The sequence below is a fragment of the Chlamydotis macqueenii genome, chromosome 1 (assembly GCF_036417535.1).
Source record: "Chlamydotis macqueenii isolate bChlMac1 chromosome 1, bChlMac1.mat, whole genome shotgun sequence".
Taxonomy (NCBI): domain Eukaryota; kingdom Metazoa; phylum Chordata; class Aves; order Otidiformes; family Otididae; genus Chlamydotis; species Chlamydotis macqueenii.
In genome coordinates this window covers 85,477,771-85,487,065 of record NC_141556.1, presented here as the reverse complement: position 1 = coordinate 85,487,065, position 9,295 = coordinate 85,477,771, and the positions used below count along the sequence as shown (strand labels likewise).

The 9,295-nt window shown below is 46.0% G+C and overlaps 1 protein-coding gene across 1 annotated transcript; it reads left to right on the top strand.

Annotated features, from left to right (window-relative positions):
- The first annotated feature begins 521 nt into the window (after positions 1 to 521).
- LOC147602190 (trypsin I-P1-like) lies at positions 522 to 3,758 on the top strand. Its single transcript, XM_086759013.1, has 5 exons — positions 522 to 561; positions 1,251 to 1,419; positions 2,000 to 2,253; positions 2,730 to 2,866; positions 3,609 to 3,758. The coding sequence occupies exons 1-5, from the start codon at positions 522 to 524 to the stop codon at positions 3,756 to 3,758; spliced, it is 750 nt and encodes a 249-aa protein (XP_086615139.1).
- Positions 3,759 to 9,295: the final 5,537 nt, after the last annotated feature.

The following is a 9,295-nucleotide window of genomic DNA, read 5'->3' as shown; positions in this document are numbered from 1 at the left end:
TACTTAAGAGGAGGAATTTGCTAAAACAGGCTTAATAACACTGAGAGGTTTTGTTTTGGAGTTGTTTTTTTTTCTAAAATGAATGTATTGTATGTTACAGTCTATTACCTACAATACTTGGCTTCTGGTGGCAAAGTAGGCATTTTTGAAAATGACACCATCAGCGCATAGGAAACTCAAAAGGGTTTGAGAGTTGCTTGCAACAGGTGCTGCGTGTAAGAATAAGACAGATAAACATCTACACATCTTCCAAAGCCCAACTGTATTTTCAAATTGAAGGCTGCCCTCTGAAATAATTTAAAATAGCTCTCTATCTTAGGAAAGGTTTATGATTAACTGCTATGTTATTTGTACTTTCTACCAATGCCTCCTAGAGCCCATATTTGGATCTTCAAATTTTCCACTGTGTACTTTTTCTCTGGAGAAAACCTTGGACTAGAGATAAGACCATTTCAAAAAATGTATTTCTAGCAGCTCACACTTCCAGTCCACCAGTCTGGGCTTGAGGCTGTATCAAAATAATGAAATACATACTGTTTGTTGCCTTTGTTGGTGTGGCTGGTGAGTATATTTTTTACTTCTAGTTTTGTAATTTATAAGGAAGCTCATTTTCTGAGCAACTTGGCAACGTAGTCTATTGTGAGAAAGTGAAGTCCAGTTTCAACTGGCAAAGTTTTAAGGCAGAGCAGTGCAACTTCTTTTGACTGCTGCTGTCTGTTCATAATAGCTCGTTTCAAAAAATGTGGACTGAACTCCTTCATAGTGGTTCTTGACCCAGGAATACTGAAATGTGTCCATCGCTTCAAAAAAGACTGTCTCTCTCTTAAGGGTTATGAAGTAGAAAGATGATACCTCTGGCTAAAGCTGCTGTAAATTTCCGGATTATGAGCGAGTGCTCCAAGGAAGTATCGTTGCAGACTTGTACTTCCACACAGTCCACTAATGACCGCTACTGCAGACAGGATCCTGGGACAGACATGCCTTTGATCTGGTCCAACAAGAACATTTCTATGTTCTTATGTTCACTCTGGGACTAGCAGTCAGAGCTTGAGATGCTGATACGTGAGACACCAATCTAAGTCTCATCATCTTAGTTTAGGGAGCAGCAAATGAATGTCCGTTAGACTTCCCACCACTGCTACCGTGAGGTTTTATAGAAGTTGAGCCTACAAGTGAGATGCTTCAGTCAGTCACAGGGGCACAAGATTCCTTATGCCAGAAGTTGATATATGCCACTTCTTATCTCCCAGTTGCCTTCCCCATCAACGCCGATGATGATGATGACAAGATCGTGGGAGGCTACACCTGTACAGCAAACTCTATCCCCTATCAGGTGTCCCTGAATTCTGGGTATCACTTCTGTGGAGGTTCCCTCATCAACAGCCAGTGGGTCGTGTCAGCTGCTCACTGCTACAAGTCGTGAGTGGAAAAAATCATATTCTTCTGTAACCTACTTCTTTCTTCCAGTTCACTTCTAGCAGGAATTCTGAGCTGTGACATCCAAATAAGTAGGTGACTCTGTTCTGACAGGAGGCAACTGAGGAATGGGTGGCTCATTCAGGAGGCCAGGCTGAGGCATTATGAAGGGTTTTCCACTTCTGAAAATGTTTCTGTGAATGCAGAGCACTTTCTGAAATGACAATGTCATAATCTAGCAGCGAGTTACAGGCTGTCATTTCTTATAAATGGCATTAATCTTGCTAAAAATTAGTCCCTGGAGAATGGGAAGAGGAATGAGGCCAGAATGTTTGAATAAGCACTGTTATAGATTTAACTTGTCCCAGCTCAACAAAATAAACCCATGGAAATTCACCACCTGTCCTGGGAGTGCGTAGGATCTCAGTGTGGATCCCCAGGACCTATTGCAGGACAAGAAAGATAACCTGCATGAGAACAGCTGCTACGATAGCGATGTTGAAGTGAGGGCATACGGTGACGGGGAGGTTCCTCATAACCCATCGGTAGCAGTCAAGTATATGCCATTCCTTCTCTTTTCCAGTCGCATCCAAGTGCATCTCGGGAAACATAACCTGGCCCTCACCGAATCGACACAGCAGTTGATTAGCTCGGCTAAAGTCATCCGCTACCCTGGCTACAGCTCTGCAACACTGGACAATGACATTATGCTCATCAAGCTTGCCCAACCCGCCCAGCTCAACCGAGCTGTCCAAACAATTCCTCTGCCTACCAGCTGCGTGGCCACAGGCACCACATGCCTAATCTCTGGCTGGGGCAACACACTCAGCAGTGGCAGTGAGTACTCTCTGGAAATGTACAGCATCATGAGGGCCCGGGAGATGCTCTAAGACCTCACAATTAACTCCAAACAGTACAGGGTAAAATGCAGAGAAGTGCTGTGGAACAGGCCTTTTTGAGGGATCACCCCGGGTAGGACAGTAACTGTTTAGCTGCTTCAAAGGCAAGCCTTTATAAGGTCCTTCCTCTTGTTCTGTGTTATCAACATGGACTCACTTGAGTCATCCATATGCCGTTCACCTGCGTGTTCACTCTGCCATAAATTCTGTGGCCTGGCGATATCAGCTGTGGCCCATGGGTAGAATCTGCACCATGTGAACCAAAGGAATCCGTGCTGTGATTCCTTTTCAGAGGAAAAATGACGACTGCTAAAACAGGGTGCTCAGTAATTGCATTTCTGCTAAGAAAGATCTTCTCCGGGCTCTGAAATGAACTCAGAGATGTCATCAACCTCTGTCTCCATTTTCTTGTAGGTCTGTATCCAGACACCTTGCAGTGCCTGAAAGCTCCTGTACTCTCCCCAAGCCAGTGTGCCAAAGCCTACCCTGGGCAAATTACCAATAACATGATATGCGTAGGATTCATGGAGGGAGGAAAAGACTCCTGCCAGGTAAAACATCTGCCTCTCCTTTCCCATTCTCTCCTGCCTTTTGCTAGCAGAAGAGGCCATCACATTAGAGATTCTCCTGTGCTCCAATACTGCACTGGCATGTCTGAGTGCTGTTTTTTTGAACAACAGCAGAGGCTTAGGGGGAAAGTTGCTTTTTGAGTGAGGCTAGGTTTTTCCCACTCAGTTAGTCATTGTCCCTTTTTTGAGACAGTGAATATGTCTGCCCTAATTCTCCACAAGCAGACTGTGCCACCTCCTGCACCTCAGGCTGTTGAAAATGGATAAGGGCTGCACGAGAGAGTTAATGGGAATCACAGTGACTTTTGAGTTCAGGATGCAAAAGTTATTTTTGGACTCACCAAAAATGAAACAGCCAGTCTGCCAAGATCCAGGCAGTCCAGAAAATGAACACACTTGACAATTGCTCTGCATTTTACATATGCCTAGCTCCATGGAAATATTTGGCAGAATAATATTTAAGACACACATACCGTAAGCATCTGCCGAGGGCTGCATCCATCAAAAATAGGCAGCTCACTCATCCTTAGCTGTGGTGCTCTTGGAGCTAAAGTAGGGATCAGCAGCATCAGGTGTAGAGTGGTAATCAGAAATACCCTTTGTAGAACTTCTATGTAGGAAAAGCCCAATGGAGCTCCCTCGAGTGTCAGTGATTTCTGGGATCTCTGGCTCATCACTTACACTGATACCATTTGCTGAATATCCATATCCTTTACGTGCACAGGGGGATTCCGGCGGTCCAGTAGTCTGCAACGGGCAGCTCCAGGGAATTGTTTCCTGGGGTATAGGATGTGCGCGGAAAGGCTATCCTGGGGTTTACACCAAGGTTTGCAATTATGTCTCCTGGATCGAAGCAACCATTGCTGCCAACTGAGACACTCGTTCTGTGTGACCTGCTTTTTCTCGTCACCCTTTTCTCCTGCTTTGGGACTAGACATACCAAAAATATCATAAAATAAAGACTTTCAGGCACCCCTTCTTTGCACGGTGTTTCTCTGCGTACTTACGTAGGCTACAATATGGAGGACAGAGGCAGGGAATGTCACTCCGCGGAAAATATTTAGTATTTGTAGTGGCTCTCAACTAGCAGGACCTTGGAACCTTTTTCAGACTCATCTTCAGGACTCTCTCGGTCAGTTACATGCAGCCATTTCTGGAGCAGAAGTTTATCTGCATGTACTCAGGTGCTACAAAACTGCCTAAAACAGCTGAGCGAGGGATGCTGAATAACACAGGCAGCATGCTCCTCTTGTAGAAAACAACAGGCAGCAACCTGAATGCCCCCATTCCCACCCCTAACAGTAGGATGGAACATTCCTAGGGGAACCTCCCTGAAAGCTGTACTTGGGGAATGAAAAAACCTCTTTCTAGGGCTTGCTCTCTTCAGGTACCAGTGCCCCTGGGGCTGCTCTCTATACCTTTTAGCTCAGTTAGCTGGTCATACTGGGCTTCCTTGGTTTTCCTGGAAGGGTCAAAAGGACAGAGATGTTCCTGGGTTCTGGTTTTAACTCCTCCTAACCCCAACTGGCACTGGAGTTGAAAGTCCATAAAAAAGCTGCCAAAGTTGCCAATAGGCTGTGTAGCCATCTCCTAAAAAAAAAAAAGAAAAGACTCTGAGTAAAAGAAAAGGCGAGAAAGAGCAGAGAATAGGTGAAATGGGGAGAAGTTTAAAAGAAATCTGACACTGGATGAAAGGGAGGGAGAGGAGAAGAGCAGGGCATGAAGGAACAAGTGTCATTTGCCTACAGAGAGGTTTGTGCCTGGCTCTCTCAGATGCTTTGTCACAGAAATATCTCTTCGGAGAGTAATAGGTGCCTGAGTCATTGAGACAGGCATAATATACCAACAGGACCAGACCGTAGCTTTGTGTCCCATTGCTCTGGAAGCACGAGCTGAATTTCTTCTCTGCATCTGCCCTTTCCCAGTAAAAGCCCTGAGCTGTATCCTGGCATCCTTCCCTGCAGCCCGTTTTCACCAGGAGACAGAGTTCTTATCCGGGAGCAGCTGAAAGTCACAGGTTCTCCCTCCCTGACCGCTGTTGAGTGGAGGTGGTTGATCTCTTTGCCTGGTGTGTTAAGGGGGAAGGGGAAGAAAAAGTTGGAGGACAGAGGAGAGGATGCAATGGAAAAATGATGAGATGAAAATGGGGGAAAATAAATACTTTTATCATCAGGCAGAGTGCATTGTCAAATATGACAGACAGGGATGTTGAGGGGTCTGGAAACAGCCCCGGTCCTCTGTCACTATCCGCCCGATGTGTCAAGGTCTCCAGCGGGTAAAGAAAAAATTCCACTTTCCAGATTATAGGCCATTCTTGATTTTCAAATTGCTGAAATATCCTCACGGGATTTTCCCTCTTCCATGGCTGGAGCGTCACTAATGCCTGCAGTGGACAGTGCCGTGAAGAGGTCACTCACAAAGTTGTTCCCTCCTTTGTGCTGTCTAATAAGAGCAACAGACATCCGCAGAGCACTGAGATGTGAGGACACTATTTTTCTTTCTCTCTCTCTGCTGATGTTTCCACATACTACTTTTATCACACAGCCTCTGCACAGCAGGCGTGAGAGGATTACAGAGCTGTGAGCCCTGATAGGAGCCTGAGGTTCAACTGGACAAAGCGCCCTGTACTTTCTCTATTTTTCTCAGGAAAAAGCCCAGTGGGATCAAATGCAATGTATTTGAGTGCACATATGAAGTCATGCCTGGCACGGCAGGAAGGGAAGTAACCAAGTGGCAGCAGCACTTAATTAAAAGGCTCCAAAGACGAGACAGAGCTAAAACTCTCTGTCAGTCCAGCTTCTCCAAAGAGGCACAACACTTGGAAGAAGGAAGCGTTAAGAATAGAAGTGGGCAACAAATTAATGCCAATTTGTGTAAAAGTCAACATATCTCTTGGGGAAGCGTCGAGGGGAGGAGCTGTGACTCAGAAATGACACTGTTCTAGAATAAGAAGGAATAGCTCCTGAGAAAATGATGGGGGGCGGGGGGCGGGGAAGAAAGTGAGAAAAATTACCAGTTTTCAAGAAGCGGAGATTGCAACACCTTTATTAGCCCATGGGTCACAGCTGAGATGTCTGCTGTTCAATGTATTTGGAAAAGGAGGTAACAAGATTTCCGAGGAGATCTCAAATTATCCTAGATAAATCTAAATACTACAGAAAAAAAAAAGGGGGAGAATGCATCAAGGAAAACAAATAGCACAAGAAGGGAGCAAAATATCTTAAAAAAAAAAAAGGCAAAAAAGAAGGGGGAAAAAAGTGATGTAGAGAGAAAGATAAAATCTGCTAAAGGTGCAAAAGGGTCATTAGTGAACAAGCCTGTCCCAGACAGCTGGTATGAACTGAGCAGTGGAGTCTGAGAACACACATGGGTCTATTTATTCTGTGGGCATGTGTCTGTAACTGGGAGACTTTACACTAACAAAACAGCTTTGATGTAATAGGGTCCTGAGACACCTCATTCTCGGGGCCACTTGGGTTTATGGGTGGATGTCTGCAGTCTGTGGACTGGGAAGAGCTTCATGCGCAGGCTATTAGCTGTTTGCAATAGCTATGCAGCTATTACATAGCTACCTGATACGGAGAAAGACAACCCTAGCTGAACAGAAAGTTCTGGTCTCTCCCGAGTCTCTTATATGCTTAATGTTGACATTTTCCTCCCAAGTGTCTCCAGAAATGCGGGAATAGTCATCTTCCTCTCAAAGATTGCTAACAGTTTTCTCAAGCATGTGGTGCTTAACAAGAAAGGGAAACAGAGAAAGCATTATGATGCACATATGAGGTTCTGGCAATATCAGCACAAACAGAGGCAGCAGAGAAATTCTGGTTACTTTCCTCCAACGAGCGAGCGAGGTGCTGGAAGCAGTTAGGTTCCTCTGCCCTCATACAATTAACAGGTATGGGTCACTTCTCATTCTTTGTCAGACTCATATTTAACAGTCTGGCTTAGAGCTCTGGAGGCACTGTGATATGCAACTTCACAAGCGTAGTGCTCTATGGTTCTGTTCATGGGTGAAAGGATGGGGAGCAACTTGAAAGCAGCTCTGTCGCTTCTGGGTTCTCAGAGGTGAAAGATATGCCAAAGAAAGCTACGTGCACTGGCAGACTTCCTGGCTTGCACAGAAATGTCTGCGTGCAAAGCACCATCTGTGCCAAGGCATAGGGTCTGTTACTGTGGGGTTTGTTACTCCTGTTTGCCTGCAGCTTCCTGGATTGCCGAAAGCAATGATGTGAGCTGGAAGAAAGAACTTGCTGGTGTGTCTGCTCTTGGTCACAGTGAGAGCACTCCTGTAACCCCTGCACTCCTCTTCAGGGTATGTCACTGAGCCCAAAGTGGTTTAGGAGCCTCCGCAGTGGCTTAGGAGCCTAGGGCTCAAATCAAACATCTTGTGCTCCCAGGATGTCACTTGGAGAGCAAAGCCGATAACCTGCCCCATAACAGGAGCTTCTGTGCTAGTCAGCAGTTTACCCACAGAGGCTGTCTGGCATTACTGCTTACCCCTGGGGTCCCTGGAGAGGGGATTCAAGGAGCCTTCACGCTCAATACAAGAACACCAATTCCTAGGGACAGACGAGTCCTAGCTCCATGCATCCCTGGGGCCTGGCTCTATGTAATCTGTTTCATATCATTCAGAGGGTGGGTCTGGGGAAAGGTCAATGTCCTCCATGCCATGGCATGCACACCTTCCCTCACCTGTACTCCCCCTCCCTCACCTGTCATCCTTGCCATTGCATGGCAAGGGCTTCCATGGAGGTAGTCTGAAAGCTTTCAGAACAATGGCGGAACCAGAGGGGTTACCATGGACAGCGACCATGCAACTGTGGTGCTTCTCTTTTCCTTGGCTTGAGGGTGGAGGTGGTGGTGGGAGACTTGGCTCCCTGTGTTCCTATTCATAGTTTCTGTCTGCTAGTGAGTCATAGAATCATAGAATGGTTTCTGTTGGAAGGGACCTTCAAAGGTCATCTAGTCCAACCCCCCTGCAAGGAGCAGGGACATCTCCAACTAGATCAGGTTGCTCAGAGCCCGATCCAGCCTGGCCTTGAATGTTTCCAGGGATGGGGTATCTACCACCTCTCTGGGCAACCTGTTCCAGTGTTCCACCACGCTCGTTGTAAAAAAATTTCTTCCTTTTCTATAGTCTAAATCTGCCCTCTTTTAGTTTAAAACCATTACCCCTGTCCTGTCTCAACAGTCCCTGCTAAAGATTTGTCCCCGTCTTTCTTACAATCCCTATTTGAACCCAGATTGCACATTCTCTTTCTGCTGAGGAGCAAACAAACTTGCCTCTTCCTCCTACCAAGCTGAGAGCTCTGGAGAGGGTCATGAAGTTGGGCTAGGTCCTCTCCACCAAGCCCAGGACCTCACTCTCCTCCCCTCTTCTCAGGGCAAGGCTGGGCCCAAAGTTGAGGAACAGAGGTGCCGCAGGAGGAGCTTGAGACACAGTGAAGTCCTAACTAGTGTATCCAGATTCCAAAAATATCCAAGAAAGTAACATAAAAAGCCTGAACTCTAGGTATCTGAGTGTGGGGAGAGGATGACAGGAAGGGACAAGGGTGCCTACTCTGCTTCAAAACCCCTGGTAGCTTCCATGCTTTTGGCTCCTGTGCCCACTGGGTACCTCTTTAGAGGCCATAAGGTAACCATCTGGTCAGGGCTTAGGGGCTGGGAGCCTGGTTGCCTGAGTTCCCTGAGAGGCAGTCTTGTGTTGTCACTGGGGCTATGGGTAGAAAAATTAATCCCTTGTATCTGCTATGCCAAATGGCACAAAAAGATTTAGGCATCCTGAACTCCATTTCCAGCCATTTCATTCTTCCTCAGGGGAAAATGTGAATGGTCTCTGTCTCAGGATTATTTCTGATTTCTCTCTTTGCAGGTATTATAGGATTATTTCCCACTGGGATTGTGAGATAAATAGAATTCCAGTTACGGATTTAATCACATTGCAATTACCTGCTTAATGCCCATGTGTAGTTTGGGAGTAATCCCAAATGGGATTTCAGAGTTTTTATCATTTGGGATTACAGGATTAATCCTCACTGAGTTTATGGGACTAACCTCAGAAGGGTTATGGTATTACTCCTCAATGGCATTACAGAAGTATTTTCATTGGAATAATAGGATTAATCCCAAAAGAATTGTGGGATTACTTCACAGGGGGGTGTTATGTTATTAATCTCCAAGTGGACTATGACTTCTCCTTCTCTGGGAAGCTATCTGTATCCTATAACATGGTCACGTGAGTGCAGGGCAGTCAGTTCCTAGGCTGGACTTGTGTGAGCAGATGTTTGGGCTGATAGGTGAACATTGGTGCTGGGCAGGAGTATAGAGTGGTCCCTGCTTCACAGTTGGCAAAGGGTGACATCCATTTGTCTTCTGAGGGCAAAAGCAAGTTCAGCAACAGGATCATGGTCA

Excerpts from the sequence above, each read along its gene's own strand:
- LOC147602190 (XM_086759013.1), top strand. The coding sequence starts at position 522 with ATGAAATACATACTGTTTGTTGCCTTTGTTGGTGTGGCTG. Across the intron at positions 562-1,250 it reads TGCCTTTGTTGGTGTGGCTG|TTGCCTTCCCCATCAACGCC; the intron begins GTGAGTATATTT and ends CTTATCTCCCAG. Across the intron at positions 1,420-1,999 it reads GCTGCTCACTGCTACAAGTC|TCGCATCCAAGTGCATCTCG; the intron begins GTGAGTGGAAAA and ends TCTCTTTTCCAG.